At 38.9% G+C, this 25,382-nt stretch overlaps 1 protein-coding gene across 1 annotated transcript in view; it reads right to left on the reverse strand.

The window, feature by feature from the left end:
* Positions 1–687: 687 nt before the first annotated feature.
* Positions 688–25,382, reverse strand: part of MIB1 (MIB E3 ubiquitin protein ligase 1) — a 174,137-nt gene continuing 149,442 nt past the window's right edge. Inside the window, exons 14-21 of the mRNA XM_075533030.1 lie at positions 22,763–22,849; positions 20,599–20,760; positions 18,613–18,794; positions 16,781–16,973; positions 10,093–10,171; positions 8,484–8,597; positions 7,318–7,418; positions 688–6,295 (exon numbers count right to left, since the gene is read on the reverse strand). Coding sequence (XP_075389145.1) covers positions 6,155–6,295; positions 7,318–7,418; positions 8,484–8,597; positions 10,093–10,171; positions 16,781–16,973; positions 18,613–18,794; positions 20,599–20,760; positions 22,763–22,849 — 1,059 coding nt within the window. The 3' untranslated portion in view covers positions 688–6,154. The remainder of the gene's footprint in view (positions 6,296–7,317; positions 7,419–8,483; positions 8,598–10,092; positions 10,172–16,780; positions 16,974–18,612; positions 18,795–20,598; positions 20,761–22,762; positions 22,850–25,382) is intronic.

The following is a 25,382-nucleotide window of genomic DNA, read 5'->3' on the forward strand; positions in this document are numbered from 1 at the left end:
AGAACTAGAGGAAAGTTTTGTTTCATCGTTGCTACCCTGCACCCTGACTAGCTCGTCTCCTTGCCACAAAGGGAATGTCCAGTTGCCTACAGATGGGCCGTGGGTCCCCACTCCATACTCATTTACAATGATGATTCTTTTGTTCTTTGATAACTGGTAACTGATCTCTCTGACTCCACGTGATCACACAGGCTAGTGTGCTTCTTCCAAGTGGGCTTTGTTGCTTCTGAGCTAGATGGCCACTTGCTTACCTTCAAGCCTTTAAGACCCCAATATGCTAGATCTCTTGATAGTCAGGCACCATCAGCTTTCTTCACATTTGTGTATGCACCCATTTGTCTTCAGTGATCATTTCGGGAAGGTGAGCATCATGGAATGCCAGTTAAATAGAACAAAGCATTCTTGTACTGAGGGAAGATGGAGGTACTTTCGATGTAAACAATTACAAATCTTCATATGTTGGCACCCATACCTTCTATAAAGTTGGGGGTGTAATACTTGTTTCTCTAAGACATAAAATCATTTCTTTTCAACAGATTTAATAAACAGATCTTTTATGCCTTACAAATAAAAATTCACATATGCATCTATAATGAAATTTCCAAAAGATCAGAGTACAGCATTATATGATACTACATCTTAAGTTTTATTAATGATAAAATGTTTGCATTTTATAAAGGTTTAGCTTTTGACTAAGCTTTAAAAAAAAGGGCCAATAGCAACTATTTCTCATACAGAAACCATATTCACAAACAAAGCTTTACATCTAATCTGACAGGTTTTAAACACTGGATCCAAAGCAAAACATTGCTCAGAGTCAATAGAACTGTCTTGTATTACTGAATACACTGCCCTGACACTGGCACAAGTATATGGAAGGTAGCAGAAAAGCAACACTGCAGGTTCAGCCTAAGCAAGCCTTCTAACAAGAATGGCATGCAATTCATTTTTGTAAAGGTTTTAAGAAACCTAATCATTTGCACAAAAGCATGCTGTGTGTGTCTGTCTCATTCAAGGGGAAGATGATCTGGGCTTTCCTGAAAAACCTTTGGATCATAGTGAAATAGCAGGAGCCCTATCTCACCTCTTCCCAGATGCTACTTATAGATGATTTTGCATAATGGTTTCACACAGAATTATTTTTCTCTGGTAACACTGTGGCCAGTAATAATCGATTTTTTTCAAAGCACATATCAAGTGCATATCTAGAAGAGTCCCTTTAAAGAATTAGCCAACCCAGCAGCACACTATCCTTATTACACAAGCTGTTCGACTTATGCCCATGTGTGCAAGATGACCACTTTCTCTAAAGGTTTAATGCTTGTTGCCAAATCAATAATTCTTTCAAGGCACTGAAGAGTTATGCAGATGGATTTTCCAAAATATATTAAACAAATGCTTAAACCATTAAAAAGCCCTGAGTCAAACTTCCAGTAGCATCCTGAAATGACTGGTCTCAAGATAAAATGGCATGTATGTTTATAAGACAACGACAAGGCCCTTTTGCTTTATGGAGAAAAGCTGTGTCTCGGAAACACAAGCAAGCAGCCTGTTCAGGAAGGAAAAGACTCAGCAACACTTTCTTCCACGGATGGCACATGTCAATTATAACATGTAGTCAGGGATTTAGCACCAAACCATTATGCTAAGTCACTGCCTGTGTACCTATTCCTTCAATCCCAAACAAAACAAAACGAACCCTCAATTTTAACCTCCGGTTCCCATTTCCTACTTGCTCGAAGGATAACTGCTGCAAACTGTAATACTCGGACAGAAAGGGAGTAGAAAATGCCAATGTAGCAATCTATTAAGTTCAATTAATCAGTTTCACTATCTGGTTCAGATATTTGCAATGTATTTTTACCCACTACTAACAATTTATCAGTAAATTGAGACTTTTTCTAAGGATTTTTCCTGGTGCAGTCAGGTTAGTGTTGGCCTGATAACTTCAAGGTCATTGGTTCCAATCCACCAGCTGCTCCACAGGAGAAAGCCGAAGCAATTTGCTTCCACAAAGATTTACACCTTTGGAAACCCTGCACAAGGTTGCTATGAGTTGGAATCAACTCTATGGCCGAGGGTTTGGTTTTGTTTTTTGTTGGTAAAGTAGCAAAGCAATGTACACAAGAGACGAAATGAAGCAGTTTCCTCAAATTTAATGTTTAAAAGAAGTACAACTGTAATCATTAATACTGCTATAGTTATGTATGTGTATATATATTTGAAAGTTCCAAGTCTATATATGATGATCAAGTAACATCAGTACACATTCCTATCATAATATTCAAGCAAATGAAGTTAGGTTGCCTTTCTGAGAGGAAAAAGAAAATATGGCAAACATTACAGATAAAGAAAACTGACATTTTTAGTAACAAGGCACAAATAATTTGTGAAAAACTTATCATCTTCCCAATTTAGTGTACATTCTGAGTTAACTTTATTCTCCCTTCTGGTTCATGATCAATAAAACTCCTCCCAACTTAGAGGCATTTAAAACTTACTCTTTAATTATTATTGTCAATACTTCAGTGAAGGGGGAAGAGAAGAAATGAGGTCATCACCAGAATTTTACAAACCTGATGCTTACTCTGACTCTAGGTCTTACAAACACTATTACGAGAATTCCGAGGTTTCTTGATTTGTGTATAGCCAAAAAGTCTATTTCAAATTCTATTTTACACAAATTGTTTACTATACAAACATTTTATACACTCAAAAGATAAGTCCTTTTCCTTCTGGATTAAAAAACACCCACACAACTAATCTGTATTAATACCTATATTTTACAAAGCACTTTTCCATTACACTACACTAAAAAAAAGACTAATTGAAACACCCCATTTTATTGTTCTATTAAATACACACTCTCAGCTTCATGCTTGCATGAAATTTACATGATTCTCTTTTATGAACTACATTCCAACATTGACTTTTCTGTTTCCTACTTCCTGAAATCCCACTACCCTCCCTCTTTCCCATCCCACCCCCCCATTCGCTTAGCTCATCAATTTAATTTCTTCCTAGTCTAGTAAGGGTTCCGATTTCAGAATAAACAAAGAACAGCATGTGTGAACACATAACTTGGCAACGTGTCCCTACCAGTAAAAATGACCCAGGAAAAAGCTTTGAAATACAAAAATTTGAAATAAAAAAAAATCTTAAGAAATATGTATTTCAATATGCTACAATGTCTAGCTCACAAAGCTGGACATAAGAAAGCTATTTCTAACTTTACTGACCAATTAACTTTATGCCTCAGGAGCTAGCAGGTCAATTTGTGATGTTTAAAATACAAATCTCTAAATCAAGCATAATTTGGCTATCTAAACTAAATACTTATATAATTTGCTTACACTAATACAAAAAGATCTTGTCTTGAAAAACCTGTTTGCCCCCCAAAATTAAATGTCTATAGTACAAGCAATAAGATTGGTAACTTAGGTGAACAAGAACTATCGGAATAGCACCATTTGGTAAATTGTGTGTGTTGAGTAACAGAACAGACCATCTTAGTCAGCAGATTCAAGGCATGAGGGGTGGAGACAACTCTTCAGAAACAGCAGGAAGCAATATTTTCCGTACCCGTGGGTCCCTGCCTTTGGATTACAGATGACCTGACATCTACATCTGCTCCACAGTAACTTCTGTGCGGGCTCACATGCTGACTGCTTCCTTTAATGTTGTGTAGTTAGCCCCTGAAGTGTAGTAGGTTGCCCAATAAATACTATTTCGAAAGAATGCAGGTCAGATTTTACAAAAGATGTCCTAGGAAAATAAAATCCTTTTGAGGCACAGGATAGAGGTGACAGTGAGAAAAGACTACACCTAACTGGACACACACAGCCAAGAGACACGGTAAGAGGTAGCAGTTTCACGGAGCTGGAGGAAAGTCACTTAAACAATATGTTCTTAATCTATTCTCTCACAAACGCAAAAAACATTTTTTTAAAGTCATTTTGTGGGTGTATGAAAACATGAATAGAGAATTATTTCCTACTCATAAAACAAATCTTCAGGTAGTGGAAGAATACAGAAGAAAATCCACACGTATAGAGCACAAAAATCATAGTGACTTTTTATACTTACATAATAGAGGTTGACAACTTTTAAAGTATGTTTAATATGGAGGGAATAATTAAACTAAGTGTGAAAGACGGCGTTCAGCACTACAGTCCAGGAGCTAAGTGAAATGAAAGGACTCTTAAAGCAGAGATGCCAAACTATTGCTAAGTCTATCGAGAGGCTCCTCCCTCCTCCCTATCCGACCTGGTACCAGGGAGATGGCTGCTTACAGTATGAAAGAAACGAAAACCTAATGAAGGGGGTTTTCAAACCTGCAAGAAGGTAGTTTGTGTGTATCTCAATTTGATCCATCAGATGTCCTAACTTTTCATAACTTCAAAAGATGTTGGGCAGGGGGTGGGGGAGATGACCTTGGGTGGCCCTTTTTTAAAAAGGTTGAGTAAAAATTAAAGTTTAATTATCTGTCCTAAATGATAACACAAAATACAAAACAGCTCAGCTAAGACTAAAAAATCAAGACAGCAAAGCCGCCACTGCTTTCATCAGTACTTGCAGAAGGCAGCAGCAATCAAATAGCCAGAAACTCTGCTATGTGAGACCTAGAGGCTTTGCACTTTCATGTTGAGTTGCTGTAGTAGAAACAATGAAACAAAAACGCTAGGCAGATGGGGGGGGGGGGGGAGGCACACTACCAAAAGGATACTTATCCTTAGAAGTAAGCTTATGCACAGAATATAACACAATATTGTAAATAGCTAATATATTTATAAACTAGCAGCAATGAGTCTGAAGACATTACATTTATCTAAATGAACCCAAACCAGATTAAGGTTTACTCAAAGAGGAGGAAATGATTACAGGCTCAAAAAACAACAACAAAAAGTTTAAGACGCCAATCTACAGGCAATCGGACATGTTCCTGTCAATGTCCTGGTCATTCTGTCCACAGCAAGCATTAATTATTAGGTTACTGACTGTGCTTTGGATATTGCTGCCGTTTACATAATGTCCTCATCAAGAGGTATAAAGATAGACTGGTTTATTCATTGCAAGTCCTAATCACTGAAGAGGAACAGAAGGTCTACACTGAAGGCAGCCTCAGTAGCCCTCGGAGTCAAAGGAGCATGGAGAAGAAGAGATCGCTCGCTGCCTTGGTAGCTGCATTCACCCTTCTCAGAGGGGGGGACTTTTGGTGCATCAGAAAAGCCTGAAGGAATTCAGAGGCCACACAGAGCACCTTCATTGCACAGCTCCGACCAAGCCTAGCTAGGGAACCACAATGGGAACAAGGGTGCACTTTACAGTTTTCTAAGAGGCTGGCTGAACAAAGCAATGTATACATTAATATGAGAAATGAAATTGTTAATCATCGGTTATAACAGGTATTCTGTTAATGGATACTCCCGGCCCCACCCCCAACCCTTCAATTCCTTGCTGTGACTGTTTATTTCATCCTTTTTGCGTTTTTTAGTCGTTTTTACACTGGATTTCTGATCCAAGTTGATCTTTTTTTTTCCTTTTAAATCTAAAAAAAACAAGCTAGATACAAAATTATTATTTTATTCTATACTTCCATTTACTCTAAAATCTTAAGAAAGAACACTCATAAAACTTTGTTATTTTGTAAAGACTACTCGCTTCAACATTCCCTTAACTATCTAAAACTTGGACAATAATTTTATTATTTAATATGGGGGATATAATGGATTTGTCCCTTTAAATTGGTACATGGCTTTTCTAGACTATTGTTAGCTCACTGGATAAAATCATAGTAAATTGAAGGGTAATGATCACAAGCAATAATGTCTTTTTGAGATCTAACAAATTTATAAACTATAAGTGAAAATGAAACAGAAAGGAAAATTGGGAAACTGATATAAAATTTTATCCTTGCAAACTAAAAGTGAATCACCTATGAAGTACATAGATATGGTATGTCTAATTACAGAAAAAAAAAAAACCATGGTTGCAAACACTGCTTTGTAGAGATTTTCTTGTTCTGTTAGATTTATAGTTTGACTACTCTCTATGATATTAGAAATTAATTCATTAGAACCTCCAACTGGTTTAAAAGCCTGCTAACATCCCAAGACCAAACACTTGAGCTAACAGAACGCACTGTGCTTCTGCGTTAATACAAAAGAATCCTTCGCTCAATAGCCTTGCGACAAATAGGACATTCACTCATTCGGTCTCCACAGAGCTGGCACGTTCCATGACCACAGAGGAAAATCATATTCTTCAGGCGATCCAGACAGACAGGGCACATTGTCTGAAAGGTGAGATAACAAAGAAATAAATGCTGAGACAGTTACTTGTGGCAACTCTGTTAACATTAGGGTTTTTTGCTTTTGTTGTTCAGGTTTGACTTAAAATGTTAAGATGCCATTCCTGTAAAATAAACACAACCATATACTGTCAAGATAATACAAAAGGAATTCTCAGAAAATGTCCAAACATATTAGAAATTGGGAAGAACAGCCTCCTTCCGTCTGGCTCACATTCTTCAACTCTGGTACATTCTGCTTTGATGTGAGCTAGGTATCAGGGGAGGAGAGAGCAGGGAAGTCACCTTTCCCTCGCCGCGAAGATTTCTTTACACACACGCGCGAGGGGTGAGGTTCAAATGGTTATGGAAATATGGAATTAATAATTAACAGAACTTTTTGCCCAGGGATTAAAAATATACAGAAATGTGTACCAGTCCTAAGGATACAATTCCATAAAATTTCACAAAGTGAAATAACACAAGTAATTAGTACCCAGACCAAGAAACAGATTATCAATACTTTTGAAACTTCCCTTGTGCCTCCTCCAAGCCAAAGAAATAACTACCCTGAATTTAAAACACCATCGGCATGGTTTTGACTAAGTTTGTATCCCTAAGCAATCTTATTTCATGTTATTATATAATAACAAATTATTTCCCAAATTTATAACCCCCACGAGCAGAAAGTGTCTGCGAGCGATGGCTGCAACACCTTCTGCTTAACCCTCGATTAGGGACAATCCTGAACCCTGGCCATCTGCTGAGTGTGAAAGGGCCTCTCCTGAGCTTAATTTTCGTTCCTGGTTGCACATGTGCTTGAATTATTTTTCACACGTTTACTGGCCAAACTGGTGGTTCTTATTTTGGAAATGTTCTGATTAACTCTTCTAATAAGTATTCATTATACTCAAGTATGATAAGCAATACATGAATATAAAGCATGCAGAAGACACCAATAGTTTTATTGAAAAAATTCAATTCTCTAAAATTAGAATCATTGGTTAACAAGGAGGAATCATTATTACCTGCTCTTTAATGTCCTGTAACTGCTGCTGCAACTTCTGCACATCTGCATTGACATTGGTATTATCCTTGTCCTTTTGTAACACTGGAATATTTCCACTGGCTATAAGGTAGATTTAAAAATCTAAATGTTATTACTGTCTTGGCACAAAAGTGATGTCTTTCTAAAATTACTGTTTTGCTTATTAATAAAAAACACAAGACCTTCACACTTGAACAACAGAGAGAATAATGACACTGGTGTCATAATCTTTCATCTGGAATCTTCAAAGAAATAAGTGTGCCAATGATATGTTGTATTCCGCCAGACAGCTATCCAAATGTGCTTTCAGGATTTGCCTGGAGCATACGCACATGGCACACTGCCTCTGACCGTGCTCTGCGTGAGTCCAGGGGGCAGGCAGCACAGCATAAAGCAATTTTTACCAGTTGCGGCAACAATAAGATGAGATTACGAGGGCAGCAAAACCCTAGCTCCTGTATGTCCACATGGCCTTGTTGTTACTGGTCTAAGAGGATGAACTTATGAAAGGCCGCAGGCAAACGAGTGGTTCAGCAGTAAAATCTATAGCTTCACTTTTCCTACTTTCCTGGTCTCAAGCCCTGGTTGGGTGAACACTGGACTGTTAACTGCAAGGTCCACATTTCAAACCCATCAGCTGCTTCAAGAAAGAAAGATGAGACTGTCCGTTCCTCAAAAGATTTACGGCCTCGGAAACCCTATGTAGGGTTGCTATGAATCAAAACCCACACAATGGCAGGGGCTTTGGCTTTGGTTTTGACAAAAGCCCTGAGCAGAACCATGGCAACACCAACACTGTTCCTCGTCTGTTCACAGAACATGCCCACAAACAGAAAATCAAAGATACCACTCTGCTCTTATCAAGTACCAAGTTGAAAAATCTCTTGTCACAGCTGTGCCTTGAAGAGATGGAATGTAAATCGTGAGTTCACCACTAGTTTATCTTCAGTTTCTTTCCCCCAAACTTTCCATTCCAGAAAAACTTCAATACATCAGAGAAACCAGCTACACAAAGGATTGCATTAATACTTTTGTAACAGGATGTCGCCCTTAAGTTCCATATTAAAAGCAGCACATTTTCTTCAAGGCAGAAGACACCATGACAGTTGCTGAACGACAAACGTCTCCAGTTCCACCATCACTTACAGAGATCATCGGTGGCATCCTCGGCACTCTTCCCTCCACAGCACATAATGAAAGGCACTCTTCGCTCAACGACCGCCCGGCACTGGACACACTTCTTCATCAAGTTAGCACAATCTGGAAGACAGCATCAGACACTCTTTTCAAAGGTAGAATGCGAGCAAGAGTTTTTTTTTTTTGTATCTTAAAGATTAACTTTAGTTTATTATTAATAGTAATGTTTTGAAAAATATTTTTATCAATTTATATCCCCACCCACCTACCTCCGCCAGTAGAGCATAAGATTTAAAGTGGATATACATTTTACGTTTACTTATCTTATCTGCCTTCAAATGTTTCTCCAATCTAATAGACATGAAAAGTCTCAAGGTAGACACTAAAATATACACTGAGTGAATTATAGCAACAGACTTCTACTCCCTAAAAATGTTACCAACCTGACAGCCCTTCATTATGAAATTAATGACATTAGAAAATATTGAGTAAATTGTGAAAAGTGACTGTTATGTTTTTAATAGATTACAATAATTATCTCAATCCTGAGGCTTAAGGAAGGAAAGTACTCTTCATAAATTTCAACTAAGAGCATAAGGCAAAAAACTCACAGCACGCTTCAACATCTTCTTTCCCGCCAGCATTCCCTTATGAAGGTGCACTCTCTATGTGCCCAATGTCTTTGTCATTTTAAAAACAAGGAAAACAAACAAATTGTGGAGGGACATCAGGGATAACTGATGAAAAGATACTAAATTTTAATAAAGCACAAAGACAATGCTGTAGGCGAGGTGGGGTTGATCAAAATCAATCTTATGAACCCCTTTAAGTAAATGATAAAATTGCAAAGTGAAAAAGGGGGTGGGGTGGGGATAGAATATTAAACATGAACAGAGTATGAACGTAAAAGAACAAGGAGGTATATGAGAAAGCAAAGGGTATCAAGAAAATATGTTTAAGAGACATTTTAAAGCATCTTTTAAACCAGGGGTGGAGAATGTTTGGCCCTCGAAATCCTCCATCCCAGCTAACTTCACACACCTCACTGTTCTAGCCATCACATTAGGGATGAATTAATAAATATTTGACCAGATGGCCCTCAAATGATGTTATAAATATACAAATGGACCTTAGCAGAAAAAAAAAAAGGTTCTCCACCTCTGTTTAAACATTAACACGACCTTCACAAAGCAGAATTCTATGTGGTCCCTTAATGGAAAGCCAAAAATGATAGCCCAACTTGGTTGCTATATGGCAAGTATTCAAAGAGAGACAGTATTAAAAGTAAGACCAACGAAGTTGTGCTAATTTTCTATGGTGAAGAGATCTGGCTGTATGTTTCAACATCCATTGTTCAAATTCGCTTCCATAGTTTGAGAAAATAAATAATTTTCTGGTAAAAGCATGTGCAATAAAAATCCAAACTAGTCAAAGAGTTTTCTCACATTCAGGAGCAGGAGGGAAATGGCTGACATTCTAGCACAGAGAAGAAGCAAAGAAGGCGCTAAAGGCCAGCATTCTGTATGTGAGTTAGTGACAGCAAACACAAAGCTCAGCGCATTTGCTACACCATTCATTGTTAGGATGCTAGTCAGGAAGTTTTATATGGGCTACTTACTCTCACAAGCACACATGTGTCCACATGGTTGAAAAAGAACAGCTGCTTTCTTGTCAGAGCACACCACACATTCTTCAATCTGCAGAGAAAGGTCACAGCAGAAAAGTGAGCGTCTACAGCGAGATCTATTTGCTCTTTACAGCTTCGTCTGTACCCAACTCTATTTCCTCTATAAGGAGACGCTCCGGTACAAAGAGATTTAACACACACCACCCTCTTCCCGGCTACTTCTTTTCCTATCTTTACCTGTCCCAGCTCAGCACTCACTATTGCTACATGGATTTCCCTAGCTATCCTAAAGAACAGCATCGAACCACGTGAACCAGTCTTCACTGGCCTGGGACCAGAATTAGATGGGGCCTGGCTACTTCTACTGTCCCCTCTGACCAAGATCAGAATAGGAAGTCCTAGACAGACAAAGCAGGGAGGAAAATGTAGAACAAAATTGGAAATCTTAAAAAGATCAGGCTAAGTGGTCTGAAAGGCACCCTTGAAGCTGGGCATTGAACCCACCCTTAGAGTTCAATTTTAAGTTGAGCAACAGGTCAAGAAAGTGAGTACCACCACCAGGGAGGAATTAAACACAGGAGACCCAAAGGGCAACATCTGCATAAAAACCACGCTCCAGGCTAGAAGGGGCAGGAAGGGACCCAAGGAGGAAATGACAAAAATTACACCGAGGAGATGGCGAACAATGCCATCAAACAAAATGGGTATAAATTGTTGCATGGAACATTAATATGCTCTGAGAACTTTTCACAATGATTACCAAAAAAAAAAAAAAAAGAACAGTAGAGGAAAACTCTGTTTCCTCTGGTATCTGAGAGGCTAGGGGCTAGGACCCTCCCCCCCCCTTTCCTATAAAAACTACCTTTGACAGACACTAAAAGAACAACAAAAAAGAATGAAAATAAATGACTGAGAAGTCAGATTTCTGATATTAATATTTTTTAATTGACCAGAGCTCTGCTCTGGCATCTTTTACCCACGTCGCCCTCGCTGTACATTCTCTTTCACATCTGTTCCCTTCTCACACATATCCCAGTATACATGCTGACATCCAATACTACCGTCTAAATATGATGGCCACCACTCTCTTCTAAAGACACTCTCCTGAACACACAATGATCAGTCCCTCTATGGGCATTCCCAGGTTACATCTCAATATGTACAAAGAATTTGCACACTGTTAAGCCTCGGGGCGTATTTTAAATTTTGTTTTGTTTTAAATCTAAACAAGGACCAATCACTCCACAACACAAGGTGGTAAAGAGTATGTGCCTACTTCAATACCTACTATAAAGTGAGTACACAACACAGGAAGCCCTGGTGGTTATGTGTTGTGCCACAATTCAATAGATGAGCATTTGAAAACCACCAGCTGCTCCTGAGGAGAAAGATGTGAAGAGATACAGTTTCGCAAACTCAGAGGGGGCAGTTCTTACGAGAGGGCATTGACTCGATGGCAATGAGTGAGTTTGGTTTGGGATTATCTAATGAACAACTCTCTTTTCCTCTCTAGATAATTATGTGCTTTGTATTTGTTGAGATCAGGAGAGTTCAGGGTGCTATGGCCATAAACAATGTGCTCTGTATTTGAAATTTAAAGTTTAACCTAACTTAGCAAACTAAAAATCCAATTCCTTATTGTTAAAAAAAAAAAAGAAAAGAAAATCACTTTGTAGCCATCCATTTCTCCAAGCTCTGGATTATTTCCCCAGGCTCTGTTGCCAGGATGGTCTCCTGAAAAATTGTGGACCCATTTATCCAGCCTCTCGTGGTGTTAAGAGTGCACACTTCTCATATTCCTTGCTAGTGTTTCTTTTTATAACTAATTTTATTGTTATTGTGGCTCTTGGGGCCAAACACAGCATTTCGACAATTTCAACATGTACCATTCCATGACACTGATTGCATTCAAGCGGGGGCAATTCTCCCCTCCTTTTCTGAGCCCTTCCTCCCCCAGGGACAGAAACTTACTGGCCCCTAAATTTCCAATCTACTCTTTCCATTTAATTTCTGATTACAGATAAAAATTTAAAGCGTATAAAGCTCAAGGCAGATATTCTTTACTAGTGAAGCTAAACTACTATTTGTTTAAGAAGATTTCAGGGGATATTTCTGGTTTGAAGTTTAAAATATTATCCCAGGGCAAAAGTTTCGGAAGGTAAACAGTCTTCATGGTCCAAAGGTCTAGATGCCATGGAAATTTTAAATTCTGTCCTGCATTTCCCCTCCTTTTGGTCAGCATTCTTATACAGAACCTTTGGTCACCATCCAGTTCTTCTGATCTCATGGTAAAAGAGGCAGCATTCATGAGGATAATTAGCCACACAATCCTCCATTTCCTTGTCCTATTCCTTCTTTCTAGATTGGTCCAGGAGAATAGAGACCAATTATTGTACCTTGGATGGCAGCTTACCAGCTTTTACAACCCCAGGCACGAAGCAATGATCTAGGAAGTAAAAACAAAGGTACCTGACACACTACTTGATCAATTAATTGGGATGGTGGTACTTATACATCCAATGTGACACAAGTTCGTGATGTTCATGTAACATTCAACTGCACCAGGTCTGTGATCCCACAGATTGGTTGTTTCTGGTCGATAAACACATGTGGGGTTAATTGAAGGGTGGAGAGATAAATGGCTCAGTGAGCCTCGTCATTCGATTTCTTGGGTTTCTCGCTTTGTGATGGTCGGACCAGGGTGCAGCTGCCTTAGGCAGTTCCCTGCTTCAGCTGGCATGGCTCACTTCCTGCAAGACATCCCTGAGGAGAAGCCATATGGACCTACCCTAAGCAGCCAAGTGGAGACCCCTGCCAGTGCTGAGATGCTTACATGTTCACTGGTAAGGCTTTCTTCCTACAGTCAGCATCATAGTGTGCATTTTGTGAGATGGAGGAGGACTTTGTGGATTGGTGTCGGATACATGGGTTAATGTTGGACTTGTGGGGTTCAGCAGCAGTGGGTTTGGATGTTTTCTTGATGTGCACTTACACTTTATATAAAACTCTCTCTTATACATATGGATTTCTATGGATTTGCTTCTCTAAAGTACCCAGACTAACACAGTCCCCAACTTCCAGATGTGCACCAAGTTCCAATCTGGCTGCCATAACAGTCTCTGCTTAGCTCAGCACAGACTTGGCAAGGCCAGCCTCCTGTACCCAGTAGGTTTAGCTCGGACTTTATCTAGAGCACTCCCATTAGATTTTAATATAACTGGCCCCCAGGGACTTAACTATATATTGTATGGAGACTGTCTTATGGAATAGTGTATACAGAACATCCCAAAAGCATAACATCTTATTTCATAAAACACCTCATAGACCTTAGGTGACACACATACCTATACATCATAAAATTTATCATCTGTATTTTCCTGATGGCTAAGGAGACCAAGCTTGTTTATTTTCCCTCCCTTCAAATAATGGTCTTACAAAGTCCTATCTTCAATGAGGGGGCCCCAGTGATGTAATGGTTACCCACTGGGCTGCTAACTGAAAGGTCAGCAGTTCGAAACCACCAGCTTCTCCATGTGAGAAAGATGAGGCTTTCTTTTACTATAAAGAGTTTACAGTCTCAGAAACTCACTGGGAAGTTCTACTCTGTCTTATGGGTCTCTCTGATTCAGCATCAAGTAAATGACAGTGAATCTGGGTTTTGTTGGTTTTCAATGAAGATGTTTACTACCCTTTAACCACTTGGGGTCACTATTTCTTTATATTCAAAGTCTTTGCCACCAATCTGGCACACACACAAAAAATTATGGGCTAGTTAGCATTAATACCTTTCCACAGGTTTGAATATATCTCAATTTAAAAACCAACGGTAAGCCTAATTCATAGAATAACTACATTCAGAAGTGGGCTGAAGAGGAATGGCAGCATGTTCCTTCTTCTACATGCTCTATTCAGCCAACTCTCCCCCGTAGATGCTCTTCTGAATTTTGTCTGTGCATCCAAACAGTGGAATTGTAAACATGAAGATAGAACTAGATGACCAATTACGGCATTTCATATGAGACTGCTGTTAACACCCAGTTGCTCTAGATTCTTGCTCAATTTACACCTCTCTGGCAGCACCTGGAGTATAGTTTTTAATCTATGCCACAGGTGGCTAAGAAGTTTGGGGAAGAAATTTTCATATGCAATTTGCCTTGATTACAAAATAAGTGTGTTTAATAAACATTTGTTAAAATTAAGATTTAAGATCCTAACTAAAAGTTTCAAACAAAACAGTAAAATGTACACACAAATCTAAAAACAAGATTTAAATTCTTGTTCTTTCAATCACCCGCCCCCATAACACACCCATCCTTACATTCTAAGCAGGTACCCCCCCCAAAAAATGTTAAGTTCCAAGTAGAATGAATGATCCCCATTAATTTACTAAACAGGGTTAACAGCGAGATAATCCCACTGCCAACAGGTTGATTCCGACCTGTACAGTTCTGAGACAGTGCATGTGTATGGGGCAGGCAGCTTCATCTTTCTCCTGTGAAACAGTGGGTGCTTTTCAATTGCTGACCTTGTGGTTAGCAGATAAACTATAGCAAACTGCCTTCAGAGACCCAGCGTACACGAGTGCTACTTATTGGTTCACTCTCCTCTCTGCTATACATATAAACCAGCTATGTACACACACTATGATAACAGCTATTAAAAAATAACATCAATTTCTTTTTTCCCATGTCAAATTTTTTACCACCGATACCTTCATTTGTGTCATAAAAACCGTCACACTTAGAAGCTTCTCTATAAAAATATAAAGCAGCAATGGGCAGGCGGAAAATGCCTGTAGAGTTATTGTCAGCTGACTCATCCTAAGAACTAGTGGCAGCTCTATTCAAATGAATGTGAAGCATAGTGGGTTACAAGATGGGCTGTTCACCCAAAAGTCAGCAGCTCAACACCACCAGCCACTCTGTGGAAGAAAGATGAGGCTTTTAAAATCTGGTAAAGATTTAGTCTTGGAAACTCACAGGAGAAGTTCTACTCTGTTCTATAGGGCCACTAAGAATTGGAACTGACTCAATGGCAGTGAGTTTCCCCCCACCCCACCCCATCCCATCCCCAATGAGGTTAGTGAACACCTACAAATTGGCTGTTAATTGCAAGGTCAACGATTCAAATCTACTAGCTGTTCCATGGAAGAAAGATGTGGCAGTTAGTTTCCATAAAAACTCTTAACTTTGTTGTATTTTTTTCTTTTCTTTTTTTACATTTTATTAGGGGCTCATACAACACTTATCACAATCCACACATATACCTACATCAATTGTATAAAGCACACACAAAAAGAAAATGATTAGGGCAAAGAATGTACAGATGTGCTCTATACAATTGATGTATGTATATGCATGGATTGTGATAAGAGTTGTATGAGCCCCTAATAAAATGTTTAAAAAAAAACTATAACTTTGGTTTGCTATGGGTATCATAGGATTGCTACCAGCATCAACTAACTCAAAGGCAGTATGTTTGATTTGTAATGAGTAGCTTGAGAAATGTCGACAGAAAAAGAAGAAAATGGTACAGTGTATAACACATAAGCATGCACACGTAAGGAGAAACTCAAAGGGAGTATCAAGTATTTTAGTAAACCAAAGTGAGTAATCTGATACAGTTACGTAAAGCAGTATTGAGACACACACAAAAGAATAAAACTAGGAACCCAGAAATAATACCTTTAGAAAAACAAGTGAGGTGAGAGAACAAATTAAAAGCATATACAGAAGTTGCCTTTCTGTGGGGATGTACTACAAAGTGTATGGTAACGTTTTCTTACCAAAATGTTTTCATCTGATCCTAATCAAACCTGTAGCTCAAACTCCCAGTTCCCAGGAAATACAGAGGATAAAGAAACAAGCATGCCACCCACAGTGATGAAACAAGCAAGTCCAGGATGGACAAAAAGTTCACCCAAAACCCCAAGTTGGTCATTTTAAAAAGTCAATTTTATTAGATACAAAAATAAATTTTAAACTGTATGAACACTCACAAAGAAAGTGTTTAAGTAACTATAATATAAAATAGAATTAAAATATCTTTAGTTATAGAAAAATTGTAGGTTAGTTTTATTTTTACTCTAGTTAGATACATAAAAAAGAGAAGAAAATTATTTCTAACTAAACAAGAACTTGATAATAAAAGCTACACAATTAAGTTTAGATAATAACGAAGGCAATGGGTTTGGTTTGGGTTTGCTAAACAAATACTCCATTCCCCTAAAGTCCAAATACATTCAGAAAGACCACTCTGGATAAAGGGGTAGGTTGTACTGAGCTTCAGGGGTGCAGTCCTAAGTGTTGGGCTATTAAGCACAAGGCTGATTGTGCCTGTAAAAATGTACAGCCTTGGAAGTCTGACATAACATATATTCCCAAACTTATTAGGTCTATGGTCCTCTTTTCAGAAAAGACATTACTCAGTGCCCCCCTAGCAATGAAAACCTTTTGGATTTTAGGCCATAATCCAGGATAAAGTGTAGGTATCTGCTTTGGCAGCACTGTTCCCGTCCTCACCCCCAGAACATTCCAGTATCCCCCAGGGTGCACTGTGTTGAACACACTGCTATTATGAGAAGAAAAAAAATAAGCAGACATAAAGCATCATATAATCTTATCATTAATTCATCTCAAACTTTTTAAAATGGCAAAATACGGAACTGAAAATAAATTACCTTTGTCCGAGACTGCACGTGTTCTTTACAGATGAGACATTTCTTGACTCGTGGAGAACATAAAGAGCAGGTAGCAATATGACCACATGGGCCAAAAAGAGTATCTCTCTTCATATCTGAGCACACCATACACTCTTCTAAGGTTTCAGAATCATTACTGATCATAGAAGGACTTCGAGAACCTACTTGACCACTGATAAAACAAAATATTCAAATTTAGCAGATTATTTCTACTATAAAATTCATTAATTAAAGATTTTAATTACAGCTAGAACATCACTAGTATAGTATATAAAATCTAGGTTATTAAGGTAAAAACCTGTGATGAAGTAGAAATTTTAATTTTGTATTTCTCTACATGTCTGCATCTTTATATACTTCAGTAGTATTCTAACTTCACTCTATGGGGGAAAAGATGAATCTTCCTCAACTAAGAATTCAAAAATACTACTTAAAATTAATTTAACATAAACACAATCTCAGGTAAAATCTGTTTTATCTATAATGAGCCAGCAGAGAACAGAATAAAGATTTTTTTTTAAAAAAGCCTAACAAAAAACCAAATGAAGCATCATCAAAGTTCATGACAATTTGGAAAAATATGATAGTTGTTGTTTTGATATTTCTTTAATTATACCCCTAAGGAAAGTAAAATTCTATTACACGAGGCACAAAACACATTTATGTGACCAATGGCAGACACAGAAAAGGGCTACTATGTTTATCTTGCTTCTTTCACAATATCCAGCAATTCATGGGTATGCACAACACACAAAGCAGAAACATCTCAGTCACCACCATTATAGGTTGATTCATTTTAGTCTTCATTCTATATTAATGTAGCTTATACCACAGATGCATGCATGAGTTCCAAGACACGTCACTTCACATGACTTATAAAAAAGAAACCAGAACATCAGGGACAGCTACTGAAATGTTCAACACGTGACAAGAATCAGGTGTAAAGTTGCACAGCAGGGTTTGGATGAAATGTAATGAGATACACCTTCTTAGAGATCTATAATATTTCACAAGAAATTAATAATGTCATAGGTAATAAAAATCAGTAATATATTTAACTAAAAACAAGACAAATGTACACTAATCATCTTTATAAAACAGAGAGAGAACAACCTCCACCAAGAATTGCAGTTCATTTGATTACTGGTTCATCCCTCCACTGACTTAACCAATACGTACTGACTAAAGGACCACTTGGCACCAGGTAGGGTGCTAGCATTACTCATTTGTGTAAGATACACCCCACTAGGAAGATTGGGGACTTCCTTCTCTTGAAACAACTGTATTAAAATTTTGATCTACTATTTGACACAGCAATTTCACTAGCAAGGTCTTTCTCATATGTAAATTCCTCGAACACAGGAGTAACTGGACAATCAGATTAATTTAGAACACTTTCTTAGGATGTATTACATAGAAGCATTGTATTAAATACTCGGTGCTCGAGAGACATAATGCCTGCGGTAAAAATGCTCAGGAAAAGAGGGTCAAACAAAGAGGAAGAGCAGAGACAAGGGCATGTGACAGTAGTCAAGTCCCCCACTATTAGACCACCTGTGACTTTGGCTGAAGAATATCAAAGGCATCCTGGTGGTGCTGTCTGGTAGGCACTGGGCTGCTAACTGCACGCTGGGCAGTTCAAACTCACCAGTTGGAACTGAGGAAGATGAGGCTGTTTGCCCCCATGAAGATGCAGTCTCGGAAAACCCTGCACAGATAGTCACTATGAGTCAAAACTGACTCCGTGGCAGTGGGTCTCCCTTTCATGGTTTCACAGAGCACCAAGTTTTGTAACAATACATAATACACACCTGATTTTTTCTTTATGACATTTTGCCAGTGCTTTGCAGAGACTTGGATCAGGACAGAGATCGAGTGGTGACTGGCCCTTCTTATTCCGAACGCTGAGGTCGGCACCGTTGGCTGCCAAAAAACAAGCAATAGATGCTGCACTCTTCTTCTCTGCACCCTGGGTACCGAGCCCCATTATTAACTGAAATAAAAAGAAAAGAGCCGTTATTTTCCTTTGGGAGTCTGCTATCAATTTTCACCAATGTCAAAAATAATACAATACACACACACACGAGGAGGCTACAAAAAGTTGGTGAAAAAAATGAAATGAAAAGATAATGGAATGCTTCCACAAACTTTCTGAAGTTCGTGTGTGTGTGTGTGTGTGTGTGTGTGTGTGTGTGTGTGTGTGAGACAGAGAGAGAAGGAGAGAGACAGAGAGACAGAGAACGAACACATTTCTGGAAAGAACTGACAACCTAAATTGATATGGGAACACTTATGTGTTAAAGTATTAAAATCCATTTTCCGATTTTTCCCTATGCCTAATTTTGTCAGGCACACTGTTTAAGGATTAACCCCAGTTCCAGGGTAGACCAAAAGAGCACACTTTCTGGGTGAGATACTGAGTAACAGTATTGTTCTCAACTGCTGTTGGGTCCATTCCGACCCATAGAAACCCATAGAACAAAACACCAACTGGTCCTGCGCCGTGCTTACAACTGTTGTCATGTTCCAGCCCACTACCGGGAGGAAACAGTACGACTCTCTTGCCTATACTACTTGGCTCTGGAGCTGCTAGCAACCAGTCTCGAACAATAGGGAAGAATCAACTAAGAAGGGACCCAAACTCTAGGGATTAACACATGAAATGGAGAATGACATAAAACAGATTCTAACACTACCATCTGAGCTACTGAGTCAAGCTTATAGTTATAATGAACATTTACTGAGCATCTACAATGAACTAGGTAACTATTTTAAACAATACTTTCCATAATTTTGAACTCATTTAATCTTAAAACACACACACAAACTTCTTATTATGAATTAGGTGCAAATTTACAGAGTAAATCATCAGTTTTACATTCAATAATTGACATACATTTGATTTCAACTCATCCATTGCTATTCTCAATGTTCCTGCACTTTCCCCACTTCCTGTTTCCTGCTTCCAGTCCTCCTCCCTTCCGAAGGCCCTGTCTTTGTCCTGGGGTAAGTGCTGCCCTTTTGATCTTTCATGGGTGATGATTCCAACATGGGTGAGTTCAGTACCAGATCTGAAGGATGACTAAGGGTCACCTCATAGAAGTTATGGCGATTGTTGTTTTGGGAACTCCAAGAGAGTAATTTTAATACATTTTCTTGAACTCTCACACAAAGGCTTATTAAAAAGAAGTTTTAAAAAATTAAAACGGCATTGGTGAAAAAAACATGGATGTTACACCAAGAATTTTATCCATCCATTCTTCAAATGTAGCAAGAGCTGACTTGGGGGGATTCTGTTGGATAGCCTTACCCTATCCACTCTACAACCCTGATGTCACCTCTTCAGGCTTTTTTGTTCCCAAAATGAAAATTCCAAAGGATGCTCCTCTCAAGAACGCCAAAAATGCCTTTGTGATGTGATGAACATCAATCAAGGAGCACAGAGTTCTTCAGGGAATGGGGAGAGAGATGGAAACTTCACCTTTATAAGTGTTTTAACCTAGATGAAGGATATCTTGAGAAATAATAGCTTCATATTGTGATATTTCTGTTTAATAACGCTTGCTCTGATTTTTAAGCGAAACTTTATTTTTATTTACCTTCATAAATTTAAGAAGTTAGTTTCAGGTATGAAATGCAAAATATAACTTAAGGAAGGAAGGTAAAATAGAAAGAGATAGCAGAGCTTTGAAAAATGCCTACAATTAACTGATGGTTAGGAGAGAGAAAAGGAAGATTTTTCATTAAGAACAAAACATGCTTCTACTGATGCATAATCACACATGATCTTCACTTACTGTGTTTTTGGATGGCTCCCAGGCAGCATCTACCTTCCCCACATCTTGCATATCTTGGAGCTGACGAAGCTGAGACAAAGTGTGATGCCTGAGAGCTTCATGTAAAGGAGTATCCCCATCCTTATCCTGAATGTCTAGTTTGGCACCTGCGCGGACTAAAAGCTAGAAGAGAAAGGCATTTTATTTTGGTACAGTATACATGCCATAAGAAATTACAAAACATATTAATATTCAGAGCTCTGGGTACATAATTCACTAATGATCATGAGCACATCCTCATTGCTGTCAAGTCAATTTTGACTCATAGCAACCCTACAGGACAGAGTAAAACTGCCGCATGTCAGGTTTACACCGTTATAATCTTTCTCCCATGCAGCAGGTGCTAAGTCCAAACCAACTAACTTTCAGACAGCAGTCAAAGAATGTGCTAATATCCTGGTCATTATCCAGACAACTGAAAACAAATAAACAAAGCCAAGAACTTAATCAGATAAATAGGGGACTGAAGATTTTCAATTTTTATTTAATTTCAGACATTAGTTGAGATCTTTCAAGCCCTTCTGCCAGGAAACAAATTATAATATTCAAACTTCTACTAATAAAAATATTAAAAGAGTACTGATTCATTTTGGCCATTTTCTCTAAATAATTGTCATAAGAAATGTACAAGTACCAGAGGAATTTTGGCAAAAGGAACTTAAAAAAAGTAACATGAACAGTGTTTGCTAAACTATAACTCCTTAGATAAAGCTGATTATCAATACCTTTCTATTGATAAATTACACAGTAAGTATATTCAAGATTTTGCTTATGGTGCTTTTACAATTTGACATCATCCTTTCTACAACGACTTTTAAAAAAATCAACATAAAAAAGAAGTGGCAATACTGGGAGGGTGTGGAAGGAAGATGGGGTGGAAAGGGGGAACCAATTATAAGGATCTACATATAACCTCCTCCCTGGAGGACAGACAACAGAAAAGTAGGTGAAGGGAGATGTCCGACAGTGTAAGATATGACAAAATAATAATTTATAAATGACCAAGCTTTCATTAGGAAGCGGGGGCGGGGAGGGAGGGGAAACATGACGAGCTGATACCAAGGGCTCAAGTAGAAAGCAAATGTTTTGAGAATGATGATGGCAACAAAGGTACAAGTGTGCTTGACAGACACAATGGATGGATGGATAGATTGTGATAAGAACTGTATGAGCCCCCAATAAAATTATTTTTTTTTAAAAAAAGAAGAAGAAACTCATCTCTCGTGGCAAATACTTTTTGTTGTTGTTTCACACACCAGCTGCCATGGAGTCAATTACAATCAACATAGAGGACAGACTGGAAAAGATGCCCCAGGGGTGTCTGAGACTGTCAATCTTTACAGGAGTAGACAGCCTCATCTTTCTCTCACAGAACAGCTGGTGGGTTTGAACCACTGAGCTTCTAGAAGTTTAGCAGCCCAACACTTAACCTGCAACATCACCAGGGACTCTCTTTGTTCACAAAATTGTTAAATAAAATGTCACTCAATAGCAGCATTTCTCAAACATGAGAACTGTTTGGATGGTTTGTTAAACCTCAGCTTGCTGGGTCCCAGCCATTTCTAGGGGAGGGCAGAAGAATTTGCTTTTCTTTCAGGTTTACGGGTGTTACCAATGCTGCTGATCTAGGCACCAAATTTTAAGAATTTCTCCTCTAGAAAAATATTTAAACCGATAATCTTTCATACATTTTGTATGGAATCACAAGATTAGTGAAACCTAAGAACTATATTTCAGTTTCCAGCATTTGCAGCAGTGCATTTTCAATGGTTTTAAATTAGTTTACTTTCGATCACAAATTAAGAGAAAATATACTTTAAAATTTTAACTTACAAATGACTTTGAAATTTTCTGATTTGAAATTCTGAGAATTCCCATAGAGGACAAAAGCATTTAATTATCCTAGCTGTTCTGTTTTCCCCTAATAAAAAGTAAATCCTTTATCCAAAGGATACAAAATTATTAGCCTAAAATCATAATTTTGACATTTTTACATCCAACTATACTTAAATATTTGGTGAGAAATCTATAAAGTCTATCATTTAAATCAGTATTTTTAAAAGTTCTAAAAGCGTGCATGGTCAAAATGCAATTGTAAGCAAAGCTTTAGATCTGAAAACTTTACCCTGACAATCTGGGTGTGCTGTCGCTCAACAGCAAGGTGGAGGGCCGTCTGCTGGTTCACATTCTGGATATCCAGGTTTGCATTGCCCTGAACAAGGAAAATACATTTTACATGATTACATTTTGACATTAAAACAAAACAAAACACCCACCAAGCCTTGAGGACGATGATCCCAATTAGAGCAGCCAGTCCACAGAGAGGACCACAAGGCCAGCCCTACTATGAGACAAGACATCCCTCACTGACCCATAGCCCTACAGTGGACAACACCAGAGACACAGAGTGGGAATTGCATCTGATCTGATCCCGCCACACCTAAGCAAACCACTAAGGGAGTGCAACAGAATAGCAAAGGAATGGAGTGGTGAGGTACGCAGGGACTACTGAAGGTGGACTTTGGGGTGGACTGTGGGACCAGGGCGTGGTGCCCCAAAAGACTGGCCTTGAAAACACTCCTAACTCCTAAAGGTCAACAAACGATCCCTGAACTAACCACAAGCTATTCTTGTTGTGTTTTCGTTTTGGGTCATTGGTTTGTTGTTCTTTTGTTGTATATTGTTACTTGGTTTTGCTCTGTCTTGTTTATATGTGCATGTTATTATCTCCACGGGTCTGTCTAAATAAGATAGGCTGGATGAACAATCTGGAGGAGAACACAACGGGACAGGCAGTTCCAGGGTGACATGGGAGAGGGGGAGGGGAGGAAAGGAAGTGATGTTAATAAACCCAGGGACAAGGGAACAAGTGATCCAAATTGGTGGTGTAGAGGGTGTGGGAGGCCTGGCAGGGCATGATCAAGGGTAATATAACCAAGAGGAATTGCTAAAACCCTGGTGGGGACTGAGCATGATAGTGGGATAGAGGGAAGGTCAAGGGAAATAGAGGAAAGAACTGGGAGGCAAAGGGCATTTATAGAGGTCTAGATAAAGACATGTACCTATGCAAATATATTTATGTATGAGGATGGGGAAATAGATCTGTGTGGCTATATTTATAGATTTAGTATTAAGGTAGCAGAAGGGCATTGGGCTCCACTCAAGTACTCCCTCAATGCAAGAATACTTTCTTCTATTAAATTGCCATTCTATGATGCTCACCTTCCCAACACCACCAGTGAAGACAAAGTGGGTAAATAAGCAAATGTGGTGAAGAAAGCTGATGGTGCCTGGCTATCAAAAGATATAGTTTCTGGGGTCTTAAAAGTCTGAAGGTAAACAAGCGGCCATCCAGCTCAGAAGCAACAAAACCCACATGGAAGCAGCACACCAACCAGCCTGTGTGATCATGAGGTGTCAAAGGCATCAGGCATCCTCAGAACAAAAAGTTTTACCATAGTGAATGAGGAGGGGAGTGCAGAGTGGAGACCCAAACCCCATTTTTAGGCTTTGTGGAGATCCTCTGGCAGAGGGGTCTCGGGGAGGAGATGAGACGGTCAGGGTACGATGTAGCAACAACGAAAAGTACAACTTTCCTCTAGTTCCTAAATGCTTCCTCCGCGCCCCACCCCACCCCCAACCCCACTATCATGATCTAAATTCTCCCTTGCAAGTCTGGCTAGACCAGAGGATGTACACTGGTACAGATAGGAACTGGAAACAGGGAATTCAGGGCGGATGATCCCTTCAGGACCAGTGGTGTGAGTGGCAATACTGGGAGGATAAAAGGAAGGTGCGTTGGAAAGGGGGAATTGGGGGGCGGGCAACAGAAAAGTGGGTCAAGGGAGACATCGGACAGGGAAAGATATGACAAAATAATCATTTATAAATTATCAAGGGTTCATGAGGGAGGGGAAAAATATGAGGACCTGATGCTAGGGGCTTAAGTGGAGTGCAAATGATGAGGGCAATGAATGTACAAATGTGCTTTACACAATTGATGCATGTATGGATTGTGATGAGTTATATGAGCCCCTAATTTTAAAAAATCAATTAAAATATAAAACTTTAAAACAAAACAAAAAACCCCAGCATTTTGTTACATAAAGAATATTACAAAAAATAAGTATTGGTACTAAAAGGCAGAAGAAGGGCGAGCATTACGGTGGGGGCAGGAGGAAGCTAAAAGGAAACAAAGGAAAGACCTAGGAAGTAAAGCTATGGCTAGAGGTATAAATAAACATAGGTGTATACTTATGTAAATACATCAGTTCATAAAAATAGAGGTATTGGCCTATGTACATATATTTATATGGCAATACACCCAGGTAGTGAATGGACTTTGGGCCTCAGCTCAAACCCTGCCGCAGCGCAAGAACACTTTGTTCTAACAACTTGGCATTGTGTGACGCTCACCCTCCCAGCATGATTGCTGCAAACAAAATGGGTGAATAATCCAATGTAGTGAAGAAAGGTGATGGTGCCCGGCTATCAAAAGATGTAGCATCTGGGGTCTTAAGGGCTTTAAATTAAACAAGCGGCCAACTAGCAACAAAGCAACAAGCCCACATGGAAGAAACACACCAGCCTGTGCGATCATTAGGTGTCATAGGATCAGTTAATAGGCATCAGAAGACCCAAAACAAACAAACATATTGTTGAAAACGAGGGGGTTCCGAGTGGAGACCCAAAACCCATCTGTAGACAATGGGACGTCCCCTCACAGAAGGGTCACAGGGAACAAA

The sequence above is a fragment of the Tenrec ecaudatus genome, chromosome 15 (genome assembly GCF_050624435.1).
Source record: "Tenrec ecaudatus isolate mTenEca1 chromosome 15, mTenEca1.hap1, whole genome shotgun sequence".
Lineage (NCBI taxonomy): Eukaryota > Metazoa > Chordata > Mammalia > Afrosoricida > Tenrecidae > Tenrec > Tenrec ecaudatus.